This window comes from Salminus brasiliensis, chromosome 5 (assembly GCF_030463535.1).
Source record: "Salminus brasiliensis chromosome 5, fSalBra1.hap2, whole genome shotgun sequence".
Taxonomy (NCBI): domain Eukaryota; kingdom Metazoa; phylum Chordata; class Actinopteri; order Characiformes; family Bryconidae; genus Salminus; species Salminus brasiliensis.
Window position 1 is genome coordinate 13,164,994 of NC_132882.1, and position 22,067 is coordinate 13,187,060.

General features: G+C 41.1%; 1 protein-coding gene across 1 annotated transcript; it reads left to right on the forward strand.

Annotated features, from left to right (window-relative positions):
* Nucleotides 1–502: 502 nt before the first annotated feature.
* Nucleotides 503–21,046, forward strand: iqgap3 (IQ motif containing GTPase activating protein 3). The gene is made up of 38 exons (XM_072678736.1): nt 503–597; nt 1,156–1,243; nt 1,379–1,535; nt 1,700–1,777; nt 2,008–2,084; nt 2,227–2,294; nt 2,406–2,519; nt 3,170–3,348; nt 3,457–3,538; nt 3,632–3,795; nt 5,412–5,499; nt 5,630–5,793; nt 6,099–6,259; nt 7,042–7,157; nt 7,263–7,426; nt 7,569–7,659; nt 7,785–7,952; nt 8,909–9,051; nt 9,243–9,413; nt 9,928–10,011; nt 10,103–10,174; nt 10,258–10,327; nt 10,444–10,652; nt 10,834–10,986; nt 11,300–11,463; nt 12,489–12,713; nt 12,851–12,991; nt 13,392–13,476; nt 15,705–15,937; nt 16,062–16,194; nt 17,084–17,186; nt 17,395–17,542; nt 17,656–17,743; nt 17,908–18,120; nt 18,495–18,655; nt 18,775–18,903; nt 19,605–19,713; nt 19,796–21,046. Exons 1-38 carry the CDS (start codon nt 564–566, stop codon nt 19,907–19,909), a joined length of 4,941 nt encoding a protein of 1,646 aa, XP_072534837.1. The 5' UTR covers nt 503–563; the 3' UTR covers nt 19,910–21,046.
* The last annotated feature ends 1,021 nt before the right edge of the window (nt 21,047–22,067 follow it).

Sequence of the window (22,067 nt, forward strand, 5' to 3'; positions counted from 1 at the left end):
GACCCAATTTTCACGCACACACACACGCACACACACACACACATACAAAAGAATAACGAGCGCCACACCAAAACTTATCTATAGTTTATCATGTCTTTAATGTGTACCTTTTTTGCTAAACTAGATCAACATATTATAATTTTTTAAAGTCTACAGTTATTCAGCGTCGTTTAAAAAGTTGGACTACACTAACCACAATGCACGGCGCCGCGTTGAGGCGTGGCCACCCGGTAGCCAATGGCATCGCGGCGGGACATTCAAACCTGTCGGAGAGTAAACAGCCCCTTCACCGTTCAAACAGTCTCTCGCTTCGGCTTCGTTCAGCTGGTCTGGTTCATGGTGTCGACTCGGCGTCGAAGTGCTAAAAGTCTTTATTCTAACGCCCTGGTTTGGTAGCTGGGCGGGCGTAGTGAGCTTTAACGCCGTATTTGCTTTAGCTGTAGTAACGTTGGCGCTAGTTAGATAGTACTAACGTAGTTTTCACGGCGTGTCTCGGCGACAGGGTCGACACAGGGTCTCGTAAATCGTAAGCGTGTTTGGTTGAAACCAGAAACAACGGAGAAATGGGAGAACCCGGGGTTCAGCAACGATCTGGCTGTAAGTAGCTAGCTAGCTTTCCACATTAGATAACTAGCTGACCTGGGTTAAACAGCTAGCTATAGCTAGCTATCTGGCTAGTAACTTAGCTAGCTATAGCTACTGTAAATGGTATCTAGCTCCAACAACAGTGGTTCCCATCCCTGGTCCTGATGGACCCCCTGCACGTTTTAGTGGGTTCCGGCTCTAATACACTATTTCCAAATAAATGAAGGGCTTGGCAGGTGTGCTGGGAGCAGGGTAAACACTACAACGTGCAGGGCAGGGGGTCCTCCAGGACTTGGGGAAACATGTAGCTAACTATATATTTTGGGTGTGCCCCAGCCCTACATTCTCTCTACTCTTCAGAAATGTGCTTTAAAGCTTCAATCTCAAGATAAAACTTACTGCATGTGATTAAACTAGTTGTCTGTTGTTTCAGTTACTGTTAAGTAATTCTGATTGTCATCAGATCTTTGCATTGTCATCACCTTGTGAATCCAGCTTTCCTTCATGTACTTATTTGTGAACACCTTTATGATGGTGGTGTTAAATGCTCTGTTGGGACGTGTTTTGAAGATGAACGCCTGACTGCTGAAGAAATGGATGAGCAACGCATCCAAAATGTGGCATACCAGTATCTGTGCCGTCTAGAAGAGGCAAAAAGGCAAGACATTTCTCACCTTCAACTACCTCTCCTTCTTCTGTCAATATAGACCGATCCTGCCAGTGCACTGTGTTCCTTTACATTCCCAGATCTACTTCAGCATTTTATTAATGTCAGTTTTCACCCTTTCTTCAGGTGGATGGAGACCTGCTTGAATGAGGAGCTCCCAGCACCTACTGAGTTGGAGGAGGCACTGAGGAATGGCGTTCTGTTGGCGAAGCTCGGCCACTGCTTTGCTCCAAACGTTGTTCCTCTCAAGAAGATCTATGATCTGGACCAGGGACGTTATAAGGTATGTCTAAGAAGGACGAGTGCACCAAAGCAACATCCGAATTATGTGACATTTGATACCAAATATCCCAAAGCTTGAAGAATGATGAACCACACTCCCACATCTGCTTATCCACAAACTCGAATAAGTGCAACTTTATCAGCTTCATCTCTTTGTGTCCACAGGCGGTAGGCCTGCAGTTCCGCCACACTGATAACATCAACCACTGGAGGAATGCAATGGCAGAGGTTGGACTTCCTACAGTAAGTTAAAATGAGACGGCAGTTTTTCTGATTGTGTTTTGCATGATCATTTGTCATTTACTTCAAATAAATAAATAAATCACTGTTTACCTTTGCATGTATTTTAAGTGATTGCTTATTATCAACTGTCATTCCAAAACTAGACAGAAAACGGACTGGATATTAATATTGCGCAGCCCACTTTATAAATGATGATGATGATGATGATAATAATAAATGATTCCTGTCAGATGTTTCAGCCTGAGACTACGGACATCTATGACAAGAAGAATATGCCGCGAGCTATCTACTGTATCCATGCTCTCAGGTTTGTACCAGCTTTTCTATGAAAGTAGTTTTATAAAGAAATGCATATGGAGCACAAATATATTGTTAAAAGAAACAGTTAGACTATACATAATAGCTTATTTCGTCATACTTATGGTGTGTCCTTTCTTTTCCCTCTCTAGCCTTTATCTTTTCCGTCTGGGTCTGGCTCCTCAGATTCACGACCTGTGCGGCAAAGTCAAATTTACAGGTAAACAAAATTCAGACTAATTGGATTAGAAATTGTCATATTGAGCACAGTTATGTAGAAGAGCTTGTATGTGACCGTGTTGACAGCATGTTCTGCGGCTGTTTTTTCCAGAGGAGGAAATCAACAACATGAAGCTTGAACTGGATAAATATGGTATTCAGATGCCTGCTTTCGGCAAGATCGGGGGAATCCTAGCCAATGAGTTGTCAGTGGATGAGGCTGCTGGTAAGGGTCATCAAGGATAAACTTTAGGATACTGTGATTTGTACAGATGTGTATATGCATGTTTTTGCTGTGTCCCCCCTTTCTGACGTGTGAATCTAGCAGATGTTCTTTAATTAATGGACCAACAGAACTGGGGGGAATATTATTTTATCGTATTGTGAGGACACTTGTTTGTGTAATACTCAATATGGACACTGATCGGCTGCATGTTTCATTACAAATGGTGTAACTAGTCTGGTTTGATTGAAGTGCAGCATGTTTTGAATATTTTTGAACCATTTAAACAGATGGTAGCTTGTGTATCAATGTTTTGACTTATGAAATATTTTAAAATAATATTTTTGCCATCTCGCCCACACCTATTAGAAAAGCTCCAAAACGACTGAATAAGATCTGTTTTCAGTACAAGTTAAGAAACATTTTGACAAGTTAAGAAACATTTCATTACATTTGAGGTGCAAGATTTTTACATGACAGCAATGGTCTGCATAAAGGCTAAGCCTTGCCTTTCCTAGTTTTTTTTTTATACCTGATTCATTATAAACTACCCCATTATTATTCCTCTTTTCAAGTGAACATGCTTTTGTTTAGAACATCTTTATCTGAAACATAGAGGCTACATTTTCTGACTGCACCTATGTTTTATTCAGTGCATGCAGCAGTGATAGCCATTAATGAGGCAGTGGAGCGGGGCTGTGTGGAGGACACGGCGCGGACCCTGCGCAACCCTAACGCCATGCTGGCTAACCTGCAGGAACCACTCATGGCCATCTACCAGGAGATGCTGCGGCAGGCCCGTGCTCACAAAGCGGCTCAGGCTTCTGTTAAAGTGAGTGAATCTATTCCAGCTGTTTGGATTTATATATTATTTTAATTTGGATATTAATCTGCATTATCCAAATCAGAGCAGTACAAACTAGTGATCTTATGTGTTTAGGTGAATGGCTCTATGGAGAAGGACATTTATGAGGAGTATCTGACACAGAGGGAGATTCAAGAGAGCATCGCTAAAGTTAATGGTGAGTACCTCCATTTACTTGCCCCTTTGTATCTGTGTTTTATTATATGTATTTTTGTAATCTGTGTGTGTGTGTGTTTATGCATGTGTGTAGTTAGAGCAGCTGTGGAGTGCGTGGATGAGGCTATAGAGTGCAGCGATCCCCTTGCTCTACTCTCCGCCCTACAGAGCCCCAGCCTGGCCCTCAGAGGGCTGCTGAGAGACAATTCCGACTGGTATCTGGAACAGCTCGCGTCAGACAGAGAACAAAAAGCCCTGGTGAGAATCTTTGCAGTGCAATGTAAAGCAAAACTGAAAATGTCTTTCAGTCAAGGCCGGAAGACATCCCTTCCATATGTCGATGAGTGGTGGAGTGGAGGCCCAGACAAATTTTATTTAATTATGTTTATTTTAGTAAACATACAAACCTTCTTTATTTGAACATAGTTCTAGCTGTTTGCAATAAACCAAACAAACAACCATTTAAATACCTAATAGAACAAGTGTTCTCCAAATTGATCCAAATATACCCACTGATGTAGCATGGTGGTGGCTTGGTGATGCTCTGGGGCTGATTTGCTTCCTCTGGCACTGGAAACCTGCAACGTGAGGAGGACAAGATGGATTCAATCAACTATGAGGAAGTCATAGGAACAAACATTGACTTCTGTGAGGAAGCTGAAGCTGTGGTGTCGGTAGGCCTTCCAACAGGACTGTGATCCCAAGCATGCCTCAAATTCCACCAAGGCTTGGTTGCAGAAGAAGTCCTGGAAGAATCTGGAGTGGCCGGCACAGTCGCCTGGCTTAAACCCTGTGGAAATCCTTGGTGGGATTTGAAGAACATGGTTGCTGACCTGCACAAAACAATGTTGGTGAACTGGAGGCTACAGCCCATCATGCTGATGACTGACAATGCATCATGTTTGCAGCAGATCATAACAATAAAAGGCTGCTCTACAAAATACTAAAGCTGCTTGTCATTAAGGGGTTGAATAATTCTGAGCCTGCAGTCATCATTAACAGTAGCATTTTGTATAGAATTTAAAGAAAGCATTTGTTCTATTAGTTATTTAAATTGGTCTTGTTTTAATTGGTTTATTGCAAATAGCTGAAAGTTTGCCAAATTTGCAGGGGTTGAATGCATGTCTGTGCTACAAATAAACAGCCCCCGCCATTTGTTTGCAGCACACAAAAAGCAACTGCAGATTATTAATTACTTTTAAGGGTAGGGTGAGTTGTATTAGACTGAGAATAGGGAACATGCATTGTCTAAAGGTTAGAGAAGTGGGTTTGGGACTGGAGGGTTTGTGGTAAAATCCACTGGGCTGACATTCATGCCTTGATGTGCACCTTACCCACCATTTGTTCCCTGGGTGTTGAGATGTGTGTTCATTGCGACAGATTAAATGTGGAGTTTTAATTCCTATACAAGTTGTAACTTTGTCTAAAAATGTGCAGAAAGTTGATTAACACAACTAAATTTTAAACTTTTGTTAAACAAATCTGACTTTGCAGTCCAAGTAGCCACATAAAAATGCTAGGAATTAACTACTGACATTTATTATTTATTTTTTCTATGTAAAGTAGAATAGCAAATATCAGGATATGGTATGATACTAAAATGTATATGAATTACTTCATAAATACATTTTAGAAAGCATAGGAAGTTGGTCAAAGTGGTGTTCTCTGAACCTGTTAAGAGTTTAGCTATTGTTTAAATGTACCCCACACTGGCTGTAATCAGACCTGAGAAAGAGAGCAGCAGGACCACTGCTGCATGTAACTGCAACCTATTTGTTTCTGTGGTTGTTGGGCTCCAGGTTATTATCCCTGTTGAGGTCAATGTGAAGAAGTGTTGTTTCAGTATGTGTAAATAAATTTGTGTCGTCTTGTAGGATCTGGGATGTGTGGACCCTCTGGAAAGAGATGAACTGCAGGAAGGTGTCAGTGTTGCCAATGAGGATGCTCAGCGCTCTCAAACAAGTCAGTACAAGCCTAAGTCCAGTACTTCACAAATGGATAAATGTAGGACTTGGACTTGCAGTGCTTTAGCATGAATAACTAGCAACAGTTGATTGTATATATGTATGTGTGTGTGTGTTTGTACACGTAGTGCTGCAAGCAGTGTCCAAAATCAATGAGTCTCTTCGGCATGGGGAGGCACGTCAGACAGTGCGTGCCCTGATGAACCCAGATGCCCACCTCCCAGATGTCTACCCCTTTGCAGCTGAGCTCTACCAGAGAGAACTTGCCCCATTGCAGCAACAGTGCCCTCAGGTGGATAACATGGCTCATAGCCTACCACATTTGAACCATTCGGGTCTATTAAGCTGTAGTGCCTAATTCCTTATTGTTATATTTGACTAATATTCCTTATTGTACATATTTCCTAAGGATTTGACATAGTAAGAATGTATTTCAAATGTGATGTTAGAGATACTTGGACACTTGAGAGAAACTGAGGCAGGGAGAAACTGCAGAATGCTTTATAAATTACATACTTGCTTCACTCTTTCCCTTTTGTTTTTCAGAGAATTATGTTTGGTTTAATGTTCATGCTGATTGTGGTGTGTTGTGTGTAGGGTGAGTTGCAACAGGAGGAGCTGTTTGTAGCTGTAGAAATGCTGTCTGCTGTGGCTCTGATAAACCAGGCACTGGAGGCTAAGGATACAGGAGCATTTTGTGCCACGCTGGTCAGCCCTGCCGCCGGCCTATCTGACCTAGACGATGGCCTAATGCAAAGGTCAGTCATTAAATGACCAATTTGAGAGGGTCTTTTTTTTTTTTTTTTTTTTTCTTCAACCAAAACTTTTTTTCTTCTTAGAAGTTGTATGTCAGTTTTCTATGGATTGCAAATCTATAATGTCTTACATTTACATTTATGGCATTTAGCAGACGCTCTTATCCAGAGCGACTTCCAAGGTTACTCGTATTACAGGGGTGGGCCAATGTAGTGTTAGGAGTCTTGCCCAGGGACTCTTATTGGTGTAGCGCAGCATAGTCACCCAGACCGGGAATCGAACCCTGGTCTCCCACATGGTGTTGTAACGCAATGGTAGGTGGTGGTGTTATCTGTTGCGCCACACCAACCATGTCTTCATTCAGTTTGTAGAAGTTGTATGGACAAAACATTTTGGAGCACTGCTGTGAGGATTTGATTTCATTCAGTGACGAGAGCATAGTGGGGTCAGGATATTGGGTGATCCCCATCTTAACTCATTGCATCATTGCACAGGACACAGTTCCACTGCTCCACAGGTCAATGCTGGGAGGCTTTATACCCCTCTAGCCCATGCCTGGCATTAGGTATGGTGCCAATAGGTTCATGTTCTTCTGCTCCAGAGAGTCCTGTTCTATTGGCAATACTCTCTCTACAGGGACTAGACAAGTTGCGTGTGTGTGAGCATTTGCACATCTGTCAGCAATGGGTACAACTTCAAGTAGCTGAATGCATTTATTAAAAGGAGTGTCCACTAACATTTGAACACCCATTGTACATGACCTAATTAGAAAGCCTTTGCTCAGGTACTTCGAGGAGCTGTGCGAGTTGAAAAGAAAGGCAGGCCGAGCGCTCCTGACCTGGAATGAGTTGCAGAGTGGACTGAACAGTGTCAATGTGGCAGCTCAGGATGAGCATGACCGTAAGTTGTGCTGCTGCTTTTGCCATCATTTCCTCATCCTTTTTTACTGCTGGTGTGTAGCAGGTTTAGTAAGCTGATGTATTTTCCTTTCTTACTTTGCTTTAGAGATCCTGACTATAGAACTGATTAACCAGGCACTCTGTCGGAATGATCCTCAGAAAACACTGGCTGCACTGCTGCTGCCCTCTAGTGGCTTAAAGGATATACTGACACAAAACTGCAAACGCTACCATGATGTACTGACTCGTATCAAGAAGCACAAAGCAGAGGTGTAGTATCCAGTCGTTTTGGTGCATTCATAAACAACGTATCCCCTCTTGAACCCTCTTGAAGTTAAATTACAAGCAAGGCTTTTTGACTAAAGGTTACAAATTTGCATGTCCTTTGTTGTCTCTCTTCCTCTCCCTACAGCTGAGTCGGGACCCGGCTCCAGAGCTGTGGTTAGCAGACATTCAGGAGGGTGTGAGACTGGCCAACCAGGACACTCAGAAAGCACTAAAGAGTAAGTACGTTAGCACACGCACATATGAACTGAAACTTTACACTGCTACTTCACATGAACACGGTCTTTCTTTATTTGCCTTTGAGTCTGTCTGCTAGATGTTTATCTGTGTTTTGTGTTGTCAGTGTCTCTGGGCCTGGCTGCTGTCAATCAAGCGGTGAAGGAAGGAAAGTCATCTCAGACCCTCCGAGTGCTGCGTCTTCCTGAAGTGGCACTGCGTAGTGTGGTGTCTGAGTGTGCAAATGGGTACCAGGCTGAATTAGCTGCCCTTCTTCGTGCAAAGGTCCTGGAGGGTATGTGTCATTAGATCATTATGTGCAAGTTTATTGTGTTCTACAGAGTTTACAATAGTTTAATTATTATTATTATTATTATTATTATTATTATTATTATTGTTGTTGACAATAGTCTGAATAGGGTTAGACAGTAATTCATATGTTAAGTGCAATGAGTGTAATGCAAAGGAAGATGATGAAGGATGGCTTAAATTTACGTAGCAATGACACGGCTAGCCTAAATACCATTGATGGCTATATTTTATGTTGTGTTGGTGTAAAATGTGCTTAACCAGAATGGCTTACAAAAAGCAGGTAAAATTAGAATTAGGAATCTTGTCTTGGGACTTGGCGGTATTTTCTTATTGGTATAATATGTATTAGAACTGTGTCTTCGGTTTTGTATGTATAGGGAGTGAGCTACAAACACACTATATAAAACACACTGCTATATCTTCAGTTGCTTCAATTCGGGCTGTTCTAATTCTATAATTGGATGGCTATAATTCCAAAATGACATTTCACATGTAGTGGCAAATAATACATTGTTTGCAAATGTGTAGTGCACTCCTACAAATGGTTTCTCAAAGCTTTGTGAAAGTTATTAGCAATGATTATCCAGTTCTACGGCACTGCTAAAAAGAAAAGTAAACATTAAACAACTATTTTATTTTATTTTATTTTATTTATTATTATTTTTTATTCTACAAACATATTTACATACATTGGGATTGCCCAACTGATTGACGTTTTGTATTGGCAAGAACCTGGTGATACAATATTTATCATGATACAGGGGTTATGCTTTGATATTGCAATTTTATAAATACATTTTAAGGGAAAATGTCGCTGTAAAAATCACTGTCCTCTGCAAAAAGTTAACTTTTTATACAATCGGAACAGTGGGGTCTGAAGAGTACAACACTGCTATCTATCTGGGTTTTGACCGTGTTTGACCAACTGTGACTAACCAGGTGATAACAGAAGTCCATGGTTGAAGACTAAGACCCCAGATGGCAGCTCTTACTACTTTCACCTACAGAAGCTGGATGGCACCTGGGAGAGACCTCAGGGCTTTGTTCAGAACAGCATCTTTCTCAATTATGAAGAGATCCAGGTAACTACCCTCACCCTTACTATGGCTAACTACACCCATTAATGATTAAGGCTTGTGTCAGGGTGTATTGTTTTGCAGTATTCAGATAAGGCCAATTTTCTTCTGACAAATCCTATTTATTAATGGATTATTTAAGATGGATGTTTTCACCTTGTGTGTAAGCCTTCCTAATCACCTGTCTCCCCCTGCAGGCTGTGTGTAGTAGTGTAACTCTGGCCCACAGTAGGGAGGTCCAGTGGAAGGCCAGTGAGCCATTGGTGCTGGAGCTGCAGGCCCGTGCACGAGGCTTTCTTCTTAGGCAGAACCTTGCAGAACGCCAACATTTCCTCAACACCCATCTGCCTGCCATCATTACCATTCAGGTGAGCGCATAATCACTAACTCGTATTAGGAGCTTCCACAGGCTTGAATGCTGCTTATAATAAAGTCTGAAAGGATTTGTGGTCTATCAAAATAAGTCTGTTATTTGCTGTCTAGCTCAGGAAAGTAAAGTGATTCTTAAATTTAGAACCACACAGCTCTGCTTGGGATAAAAACATTTACATTTGTGTTCAGTACCTGATCTCACCAAACTGCCACTGTTGGACCCTTGAGCAATGGCTGCCCACTGCTCTGGGCACATGTTCTCACTGTTGCCATGTGTGTGTGCTTGTTCACTAGTGTGTGTTCACTGCACAGATGGGTTAGAGGCAGAGGCCAAAGTCCATCTGTGTCCAACACATAAATGGTGAAGAGTGTATGTGTGTTGGTGGGGGGGGTCTAATTTAGGGGGTGTCTAATTAGTTTAGGTGTCTAATGCTGAGGTTAAAGCTAAGATTTGCTACTTTGGCCCTCACCATTATAGTAAAACAGCCATGTGTTTGTGTCCACACTCAGTCTCACTGGCGGAGGGTTCTGCAGCAGCGGGCCTATAGGCAGAGACTGCAGTACCTCTATCAGAACTGGAGAGCAGTAGTCAAGGTAAGAGCATATCACTTTTTTTAAAAGTGTACAGAAGTGTTTTTTTTTATTTTGTTATGAGGGGTTGATCATACAGCTTGTGCTCTCTCAGATCCAGGCTACAGTTAAGATGTGGCTGGCTCGAAGGAAATACCTAGCTCGCCTGCGCTACTTCAGAAGACATGTAAGTTTTACACCTTTTATTTATCAACAGCAACATAGCCTTGAGCATGTGACCAAGATCTGTGTGTTATTTATATCTGCTAGGTTGGTGCCATTATAAAGATTCAGGCTTTCTTCAGAGCCAATAAAGCCCGTGAAGAGTACAGGATGCTGGGTATGGCTATTTTTTATAAACAAATCTTTATCACAGTGTTTCATGCATCCCAGTTTATTTTCTGCTGTAAGACCAATTTGTGATCTGTGTCTGTGTGCATGCTTTCACATGTGTAGTGCACTCCAGCACTCCACCTTTGTCTGTAGTGCGCAAGTTTGCTCACTTGTTGGAGCTAGGGGATAATGATATTCGCCAGGAGGGGGAGCTGCTGCGTCTACGAGAGGAGGTGGTGCGTACCATCCGCTCCAATAGGCAGCTAGAGGCAGACCTGGACCTTATGGACCTGAAGATTGGGTTGCTGGTCCGCAACCGCATCACACTGCAGGTTAGATCATACAGAAAGAAATGTGCTCACTGTTATTGGAGTAGAGAGACCAGATATGTTTAAAATGTTACTGATCAATTATCTAATTAAACAGTTTTACTCAGGGTGCCAGTTTGACTGTCTAAAGCATCTGTGTATTCTCTATCTTGTGTGGTCTGGTTCCTGGTGGCCGGGGATGCAGGAGGTGGTGTCTCATCATAAGAAACTAACCAAGAAGAACAAAGAAGAGCTCTCTGATATGATGGCCCTGGAGAAGCATAAAGGCCTAAAGTCTCTGAGCAAAGACAAACGTGACAAACTGGAGACATACCAGCACCTCTTCTACTTAATGCAGGTACACCTACTCAGAGTGCTACTTTTACTAACCTCGTGGACATTGTATTTAAGCCCACGCTTCGTCAGTTCCATAGACCCCAAAATAGAAATGCTAAACCAACCAATTACCAAATACTTCAACATTTCGTTTTTGCATTAGGATTAATAACTGAATAATAAATCTGTGTGTGTGTGTGTGTGTGTGTGTGTGTGTGTGTGTGTGTGTGTGCGCGCTTTACTTACTCTTGGAGGATCTCTAATATTTCCTGGACAGAAGGTAATCTTAAATTTCAGTACTGACTAAATTCACTGATGTTTGTGTGTGCATCCAGACGCAGCCATCATATCTGGCCCAGCTTATCTTCCTGATGCCACAGAATAAGAGCACACGTTTCATGGAGACTGTGATCTTCACTCTCTTTAACTACGGCTCTGACTGTAGAGAGGCCTATCTACTGCTGCAGCTCTTTACCGCTGCCCTGCGCCACGAGATCAAGTACAGTTTACACACACACAACTTTTTCTGCCTCCTTGAACATTGAGTATCAAGTGTACCTGTTTCCACCTGGTCATTTCATGCGTGTTGAGTATCAGGATAATATCTGGATAAGCCAAGCCACATAAAAAAAGCTAATGTAAACGCAAGACACATTTAAAGCTGAAACAAGTCGGATCACCCCCACTTCAGGGGGTGCTCGGTGACCCGTTTGAGCCACATAAACACTGTCTCTCCAAGACTACTTGGTCTACAACCAAAACCCCTCCAGGACAACCAATAATCATTGTACTGTGTAAGACAGAATATGCAAATTCGCAGATTTCAGTCTAACTAATGTTTGACTACCAAGTGTAAATGCATGTGGATAAAATCTTATCCAGATGCAATCCTAGTCACATGACCAGGTATTATAACAGGGTCTTGGTCTTGATTTAATTCTCGCAGTATATTTGGGTTAGGTCCCAACTTTGGATTTACATGGTTTTAGACTTTAGAAACAAACCTACCAGTGTTATTTCAAACACCTATATCATTGGGTATATATGTAATAATATAGGTTTATTCTTGACCGAGCGGTATGTATTAAACCAATGCTGACCCAGTATACACAAATAGTATAGTATATAGACAAAATATTGGGACACAACGTGTAAGAGCTCACTGAATTTGTATGTTGTAATCGGATGCCACCATTGTCAGTTGAAATTTCTTCCTTTATAGATATTCCACCATCAGCTTTGAGTGGTATTATTGAGAATTGGAAGTGTTTAGAAACCACAGCAATTCAGCCATGAAGTGGCAGACCGTGTAAAGTTGCAGAGTGCTGAGGTGCATTGTGTGTAAAAGCTCTGCTGATTCAGTAACTGCAGATTTCCTAACAGTAGTAACACTTTATATACTTGCCTACATGGCTTCATACACTCTGATCTTTTCAGAGGTGTAATGAAGCAAAACCTCTTGCTGAAGGTATAGATGTTAATTAATCCACATTCACCATCATAACAATTGTGCCTATCTGACAGACTGAAGGTAGACCAGCCTCAGGAGATTGTGACTGGGAATCCTACTGTCATAAAGATGTTGGTAAGTTTCTATCGTCATGCTCGTGGCCAGAACGCCCTGAGGGAAATCCTGGGGCCGGCAGTGCGTGAGGTACTGCAGGACCGCACGCTCAGTATCCGCACAGACCCAGTTGAAATTTACAAGAGCTGGATTAACCAGACTGAGAGCAAGACCGGCTACAAAAGGTCAGTACCCGGCTCAGGCACAGAAAAAACCTTTACCCTTGCATTGCACACTGTTACAATTTTGTCACTTTTACGCTAGGTCTTGTTTATGTAACATTTGTAGTTTTTAAATGCGTGTTAATGTTGTGTATTTACAGTTCCTTGCCATATGAGGTGAGTGCTGAGCAAGCTCTAAGCCACCCAGAGGTACAGCAGCGCTTAAACATTGCTATCACTAACCTGAAGAGTCTGACGGACCGCGTACTTAACGCCATCACCAGCAACCTCCATAAACTGCCGTATGTATATTTAAACCTACCTACAGTGAACTAACAAAGACAAGATATGGTTATAATTGATGAGTAATGTTTTTGTAGGGCTACATGGTATTGGAAAAACTTATATATAGCATTAGCTGGTGTAACCTGCCTCTGGTAGATTGTTTTGAATGAGCAGCAAAAAGTTGTAGCATGACGTGTTGGGTGAATTGAAAAATTAATTTAAACATTGCAGGTCCTGCGTGGTTACTATTGCAAATGATATATTGTGCAGCCCTATGTTATTGCATTACACATATTATACAGAGACTGTATGAAATATGCTTTGCATGTAACATAGACCAGTATTTTTAAGTCTTCTCAGAAGGGAGATTAAGGCTGTTAACTGAAACAAGGTGAACTATGTCTTTCTGTCTGTTAGGTATGGGCTCCGGTACACCGCCAAGGTTCTGAGAGACTCCCTGCATGAGAAGTTTCCTCAGGCCAGTGAGGAGGAGATGTATAAGGTAGGCTGCACTTGTTTATGTACAGTATGCCAAAGTTTGGGCATCTAAATAAATGACCTTTTTAATGTAAACACAACCTACAGTAAACTATTTAACAAGATACACTGTGTCCAAATGTTAAGTGGCACCCATTTTTTACACAGATGTGCAAATGTGCATGCACAGAGCTTTTCTGGTCCCTGTAGCAAAGTATTGCAAATGGAATAGGACACTGAAGCAGATAAGCATAAAGCCTGCCACCATGCCTAATGCCAGGCATGGGCTAGAGGGGTATAAAGCCCCCTGGCATTGAGCTGTGGAACTGTTTTCTGGAATGATGGTCCAATACTTCACTGGACAGTAGAGACAGTTACTCTAACACAAGCAGGATAAACACTTAACTTTTTAGGATAAACACGCATTTTCCGCTAATCTTAATGTCTTGTTATATTTCCATTAAAAGAGGAAAATAAAATAACGGTGACGTGTAAATGCTGGATACCCTTTCAGCTGTAATGTCTCAATTTACTCATTAAATGTTAACTGACTTGTTTGATTGACTGGTTAGGCAGGTAAAATTTTCACTGGGAATTGTCAGATTCTGATGAGGTTCTGAGAATAAAGCTAAATGGTGCCAATAAAGCAGAGTAAGACTATACAAATATATTATATAATATAATATAAAACATTTACATTGTCCAAAATGCCATTAAGAATGCGATCTAATCTAAGGCAAGATCTAGATGACCAAGAAAATTCCAACCAAGATAAAACTGCTCTTATGCTGGCCAGCAATGCCAAGTAAACTTTAGGAACATGACAAAGTGGTGCACCATTCTACTGTTCAGTATTGCCTGAACAAGCTCATATATACAAGAATGAGATGCCAAAAGAAAACCTTGCCTTTGACAAATCAATATTTGAAATACTTCAGATATTGACTTGTCAGAGGCAAGGTTTTCTTATAATTATAATTATCAAGATAAGCCAGCCAAACATTTTAGTCTAAACTAAATATCAATTAAAAATAAGCGAATGTATATTTGGAGAAAAAAGAAGCATTTAATAATCCATTGTCAGATGTTAAGCAAGGGGGTGGATCTGTTTTGCTTCAGGGTTTGTGTGACCGCTACCTTGTGTGAGTAGGTGGAAGAATAAATTCCACTAAATATCAGCAAATTCTGGAGGCAAATGTGAGCCTGTAAATCAAGAAACTGAATCTGATGGGAGACTTGCTTCCACAAGAGGTCAGTGATCCAAAACATCTTAAAATCCAGCATGACCTACTTTAAGAAACAAAAGCTGAAGCTTTTGGAACAGTACTCTCAGTCCTCTGACATGAACATCTTGAAAATGTGCAGAAATAAACGTGCTGAACAAGACAGAAGAATAATGAAAATAAAAAAAGCTAACAAAAGGCAGTTCATGCTGTGATACTGTATTTGCTACAGGATGTTTACTGACATGGTAGGGCATCTTTGTAATCATGGTAATCTTTGTGATCAGGGCATCATGGTAGGGCATCTTAGCAAAGCACTTTGTAAGTCGCTCTGGATAAGAGTGTCTGCTAAATGCCGTAAATGTAAAATGTAAATCTGTCGTTTTGCACATGTGATTTAATGCTTTTTTTCAAAATCTAAAGGTTGTGTTTACTTGTGAATAAACACGGACAAAAAAGTATTGGGACACCTGCTTATTTATTGGTTTTTTTTTGTTTTGTTTTTCCTAGAATCAAGGGTCTTAAACTGTTTATTTTGCTTTTGTTGGCGTAACTGTCTCTACTGTCCAGACAAGGCTCTCTACTAGATTTTGGGGCATTGCTGTGAGAATTTGATTGCGTTAGGGGACGAGAGCTCTAGGGATGTCAGGATCTTTGATCACCACTCCACCTCATCCCCAGCTTAATTGTTGATTAGAGCACCAATATACAGTTCCACTGCTCCAGAGGGCTTTATACCCTTCTAGCCCACACATACAGGCATTGTGCCAATAGGTTCATGTTTATCTGTCTTATTCTATTGGCAATAACTCTCTACAGGGGCTAGACAAGCTGTGTGCGCATCTGCACATCTATGTCAGCAATGGGGCAACTTGGCTAAGTAGCTAAATGCATTTATTAGAAGGGGTGTCCACAAACATTTGGACATGGAGTATGTAATTATGACCAAGGGTGCCTAGACATTTTGTTTGCGTTCAACTGTATTGTAGGTGATTTTGAATGCTCTCTTAGTTTGTATTGGTGTGGTCAGATTGTAGGGAATCTGGTATACTACCGCTACATGAACCCAGCAGTGGTGGCTCCAGATGGTTTTGACGTGGTGGAGTTTGGGGTGGGTTCAACACTGCTCCCAGACCAGCGGAGAACTCTTGGCTCCATTGCCCGAATCCTGCAGCACAGCGCAGCACACAAACACTTTCATGGTGATTCCGCACACCTGCGCGCCCTCAATGACTACATAACCCAAACACACGGCAAGTTCAGGTGAGAAGTCTGACCACGAACGTTTACATTTTAAATGTTTCTATTCCAAGTTGGATGATTTAAGTGGATATTGAGCCCTGTGTCTGGTGCCGCTGAATGATGAGATCCTCTGTCCTTCTCACAGGAAGTTCCTGCATGCAGTGTGTGACGTTCCTGAGCCTGAGGAGCGCTTCAACATTGATGAGTATTCTGAGATGGTCATCCTGAACAAACCTGTCATCTACATTTCTATTGGCGAGCTCATCAACACACACAAGGTGTGTCCCTTTCTTACTCTCTCTTTATTCTCATAAGCAGTCTGTTAAATTCCTTCCTACACTCTTGTTCACCTACAATCTGTTCAAACTACTTCTTTCTGAACGCGACAGAGAGCTCTTTGGATCTCTGGTCTTTGGACCATGCTGATGCAGCTCACTTCAACAATCAAGAGCAAACTTGATTAAATGTCTGAGGTTTAAATAAGACTGGCTCCTTCAAATGTGGTGCACCTAATTTAAATAGGCATTTGATGTACTAATAAGTGGGTCCAAGCTGTTTCCTTACAAGGAAAAAATTAATTAATTTAATTAGTGTTTCTTTGCATTTGTTTGATTGAAAAGCAAAATATTGACATACTGGTGTGTTGGAACCCTTCTTCTGGACAAGCTTATCTAGTTTACTCTCTCTTGTAGAGCAAATCTCACAAACCAGGATTGCTTTCTTGCATTTGTATGAATCTCTCCATTCTTTGCCAGACTGAAAATCTACATTATAGTTTTATCTAGTGGTGTTCAAAGTATGCCTGTGGGTATAGTTAATAAGTTAATTAATTGATGCTCTGTTTATGTAGCCTTTATGATCTGCAATATTTCTAGTGGCTACACTTTCAGCTAACCTTGGATTTAAGTGATCGTACAAAGGGAATAATAAAATAAACACCAACCTAAGAAAATCATATGGCCTGTGGAAAAATAGAGGGAATTAATGATAATTTGCATAATAGCACTTAAAAAAGTAATAATATTGTATGATATTCCATATCAATTATAGAGCCCAAAGACTCTGTGTCAATCTGTCTTTGTCACTTCATTTATGAGGTTTATGGAAGATATAAATAAGTACAAATATTGTTACATACCTGAACTGTGTGTATGTGCGTGTGTGTAGTTGCTGTTGGAGCACCAGGACTCATTGTGTCCTGAACAAAATGACCCTCTCCTCCTGCTGCTGAGGGACCTGGGCAAGGTGCCCTCTGTCCAAGCTCTTGTCGGTCAGTCTGTCTCTAAATATCCGCCCTCCCCTTATTCTCAACTATTCTAAGAATAGTTTAACCTTTTTAATAACCTTTTAATACTGAGCTGTACATTTACTGCTCTAGTGTGCAGCATTTGAAAGTGCATAGATGAAATTTACTGTATATGATATGCATACCTGCTTTTTCACCCTGTTCTTCTACTGTTGTTTTAATGGTAACACAGGAGAGGGCGTGATCAACTCTGGAGACCCAAACCAGGAGCAGACTTTGGCTCAGTACAACAAGATGGAAGTGTCACTGACCCTTACCAGCAAGTTCGATGTCTTCAGAAGCTCAGATGACAAACCCGACGCCCGGGGCATTCTGCTTAGGTGAGGCTAAATGCTGTTAATTTCTCACTGAAGAGCATGAAGAGATGTTCATATAGACAACTCATCAAACTGTGCAAGTAAGTTCTTCTGTTTTTGCCTTGCTTGTATTGCAGCACCAAGCAGCTGATAATCGATGTGATCAGAGCTCAGCCTGGAGACACACTGAGTGAGGTTCTGCGGTCCTCTGTTTCTCAGGATCAGGTACTCCGAACACCCATCCAGAGAAAACACACTTTTGCTCTGCTTCTGTCAGTTTCTTCACTTCACTTCACATTGTTCTCTCATTCCCCATGCTTACAATATACACAAGCAAGTAGGCTGGAAATGCCCAGAAACAGCTTTCATATGTGTGTTGATGTGTCTAGGAGGTGCAGCATGGCTGGATGATGCACCGCAGGGCGCAGCGGGATGCCCGCACCCCTGAAAAAATGAAGAGGAACCAGTCTCTGATCGCCGACAGCAACTTGACGCTGGAGGAGAAAAAGCGTAAGATCCAGCGCAGCCTGAGGAGGCTGGAGGCTTTGGGAGTGCTTACCCCTCCAGACTCTGAAACTCAGATCCTGCAGCTCATTGCCAAGGTACACATGCACTCATGTTTCCTGTCAAAGAAAAAGTTTATATCCCTGTTGCATAAATATTATGGTGGAGAAATTTAGATCGTATGTAAACTTCTTACGAATATATAACACGGGTGTGGGCAATATATATATATATATATATAATTTCCCACACCCGTGTTTTATATATATAAAGCCCCAGGGAACCTAAATCTATGTATATGTGTTAATCTTACACTGGTCCCTGGGACTAAAAGAGGTATAAGGGCTTTGTGAAAGATTAGGCTACAATAGACTGCTACAAATAGAAATAGATAGTGGTTCTATAAGAATCATTGAATTAGAGACTTGCATTAGATCAGAGATAGAAACGAGTGTGTTCGTGTCCCCTGTAGGATATCCGTCACCAGCGTCTTTACCGGCAGAGGCGGCAGGCTGAACTAGTGAAGCTTAAACACGCGCTGCATAGCCTGCACTGCAAGAGCTCCTTTCACTCTGAGCAGGTTGACTACTACAGCCAATACATCGCCACCTGCCTGCGCAACCTTACTGCCAGGTAACACATATACAGTGGTATATGCATTACCAAGAAATCCACAAAAACCTACTACAACAGATGGTGAGCTTGTGTAGAGAAGAGCTCTGTGCTGATTTGCAGTTGCGTTTTGCCCACAGTCAGGTGAACGGGAAAAAGGCAGCAGATAGTAAAGGGAAGAAGAGCAAACAGCCCACGCTCACCTACACCGCTGCCCGGCTCTACGAAAAGGGAGTCCTGCTGGAGATCGAGGACCTACCCAATACACAGTAGGAACACATGAAAGGCTATATACATCTGTTTTGTTATCTCTTTCTGTTGAATACTGTCTAAATATTTTTATTATTTTTTTTAGACATTAGGAACAATTTCAGGCATCTTGTATATTCTAGACAGCAGAACAGTCTGTTACAATCATAAATAAATAAATGCAGAGAAGAAAGCTGATGTTTGAATAGCTCCCAGAAAGGACTAGAGGTGTGTCCTGATTCTGTACTAAATACACTAGTAATACAAGCTAATTTGAGTATGTAGTATAGGTAAGTGAGAGTTGAGTATATGTAAAAGTCCATGATTCATACTCTGAACTGGTCGGTTTTTGAGGACCGTGTCGATGAACTCCGTTGTCCCACAGTGCAAAACGCAAAGGCAGGAGCTACTCACGTCTGACAACTATAGCAGCAACTGTGGCAGGAAACAAAACAATTAATACATGACAAACCTATACTGTTAGGATTAGTATGCAGTGTCTGTACCTTATAGGATTGGTGTGTAGTACACAATTGGGATGCACCCTTAATCAGTGATTTCTAAGAATGTCTTTCTTCTCACATAATTAATCAGTACTTAAAACCGATGATCTTTAATCAGTGCACTGTCACAGCAACGGCGCTTGCCTTTAAGATGCATGACTATTTGTTTAGTGTCCATTTCAAACCTCTGATTGTCTGTATGTCCATCCTGTGTGCAGGTTTAAGAATGTGATCTTTGACATTATACCCAGCGAGGAGGGAGGCACCTTCTTGGTTAAGGCTCGATTTTTGGGAGTGGACATGGAGCGTTTCCCCTTGAAATATCAGGTAAATATATTTGTTTTTAAAGCGTTTTCTGCTTTGAGAAACTATTATATTGATACTGACGACAGTTCGTTTTTCTGTGTAGGACTTGTTACAGCTCCAGTATGAAGGTGTTGCTGTTATGAAGATGTTTGATAAAGCCAAAGTGAACGTCAATCTCCTCATCTTTCTCCTCAACAAGAAATTCTTCAAAAAGTGAACAGTCAGGTCATCCAATACTAAACATCCAAATCTTAACAAAGTTCAAAGATGAAGAGTATATGATGCTAGACCTACATTGGGCATTGCACTTAAATAAAGGGAAGTTTAATTAATAAATAAATAAATAAATAAATAAGGAAAACATCTAATCACCTGGAATCACATGACATCCTTATAAGCAGACGTATTGGTTGTGACTAATATAATAATTGAAGTAATACATCTTTCATATACACTACTTTTAGCTGCCCTTTTCTGTTCTACTCTACTTGGGCATTGATCCATCCATTTTATATTCTTGATGGGTAGGACCTTACAGGCCTGCCAGGAGTATATCTCCTAAAATCCCTGGATTGGGTTGTCTCCTCTTCGAGTGTGGACCTCTTTGACACTATATTCTGTTCTCCGTCTTTATATCAAGCAGATATCTTTTAACAGGTATTATACTGTATCGAAAGGACAATCTTCTCTATTTATACCTTAATATAATGTATCATTTTGTTTTATATTGTTTCACTTCATATACCTTTCTTAGGCCTGGTTGCCTTTAGTGCATTATTAATTGTCGGCACTTAAATGGAACACCTCACAGGGTCTGTATAATTCTACTGGTGTATTTGCCAATCACTTAGCAGAGCTGTACTTCAAAGCTACACACACTCCAGCAGTGCAGCACTATGGTGGTCTCTGCTTTTCCAACCAGCACAGAATTGTACTGTCTGTCCGTAATGACTCAGATGTTGATGTATGATGGGCAGCTTGACTGCACATGCAGTCAGCTCCGACACCCACGCTTAACTGCTTAAGTGTGAGGTTTTGAGTTCTACAGCACTAGTTGCATAGCTGGTCAGCAATTCTGTAGCTCCATTTCAGCTTAGTGTAAAGTTGTTTGGTAGTGCTGTGGATCACTGGTGTTTAGTTTAGGGGACCTGCTCTGTGTTTGTTTCTTCAAGCTAAGGACAAGTGTTGTCACAGTTATGTGATTGCTGTAAATATTTTCTGTCTGCTCTTTCCTTCTCAAGATTCCTTTTACTTCAGTTTCAGTCACTGTATTTCTCATTGCTTTGACTCCATCTTGCTTTGTTCTATTTAATGTTTTATGTGAGTGTACTCTGAATGGCTAAACTGCTTTAAAATAAAGTGGCTTTCCTGCTATATGGGTAATTAGTTAAGAATTTTTCTTCTTCATCAGTCTACACACAATGCTCCACAGTGACAAAGCCAAAACGGGTGTCTGGAGTGTTTTATTTAAACATATTAAAAGCATTAAATATTTCATTTACGTAAAGATTCAGACCCTTATGCTTCCGAACTTGTTGGGAGTCCAGTGCCTAATTAAATTAAGACTGAAAGATTGCCTGTTTGATCATAGAAACCTTCACCCTTGAGCAAGACCCTACCCTCAACTGCTCCCCAGGCACTGAGGTGGCTGCCTACTGCTCTGGATATGTGATTCTACTTTTGTAGAATGAATATGCAGATATTTTAAGATACGTTGTTTTTTTTTATTGCCACCCAAAAAAACACTTCTGTGACTGCTTCTGCATCATGAATTCCCTATATTCACAGTAGCCTAACCATTACATTTTAAAATCAACAGTTTCATATTGTATGAAATGTCAACATCACCCACCTGTATTTTACAGAATATCCGCAGGTCTTACAGTGCAGTGTTAATCTAATTTAGGAGGCCGAAAAGAGAAGTAATAAGAGCTGACCTCAGATGACTAATGGTGCAATATTAATCTTGTTTGCACGTTGTTGTGTTGGGTATGGTTGCATTGCTCTATATTGCACCATGGTCCAAGAGGAATTTAGCTTCGCTCCACTGTGCACTTGTACACAGCTGAAATGACAAATAAAGCCTCATGTCTTGAATTCATTTCATTCAGGATAGCCAACACATTTAATACTTTGAGCTTATCAGTGCATTTCTGGTCCTGCAGGGCTGCTATCCAGAACAGTTTGATGATTTTTCTGTTCAAACACTTCATCGATGTGTCAAACTGTGCCCTATTCACTGTATACTGCATTACTTTGGGATTTGTGTAGTGGTGTCTGAATGTTTTGCAGCTTCTCTGAGGAAGACACACAAGGTGTCCAAAATTGTTCACTACCTTGTCACATTATGTTCCCAATAATACCATATATAGCCA

Excerpts from the sequence above, each read along its gene's own strand:
- iqgap3 (XM_072678736.1), top strand. The coding sequence starts at position 564 with ATGGGAGAACCCGGGGTTCAGCAACGATCTGGCT. Across the intron at positions 3,796-5,411 it reads ACAGAGAACAAAAAGCCCTG|GATCTGGGATGTGTGGACCC; the intron begins GTGAGAATCTTT and ends GTCGTCTTGTAG. Across the intron at positions 13,477-15,704 it reads GTGAGGAGGAGATGTATAAG|ATTGTAGGGAATCTGGTATA; the intron begins GTAGGCTGCACT and ends TGGTGTGGTCAG.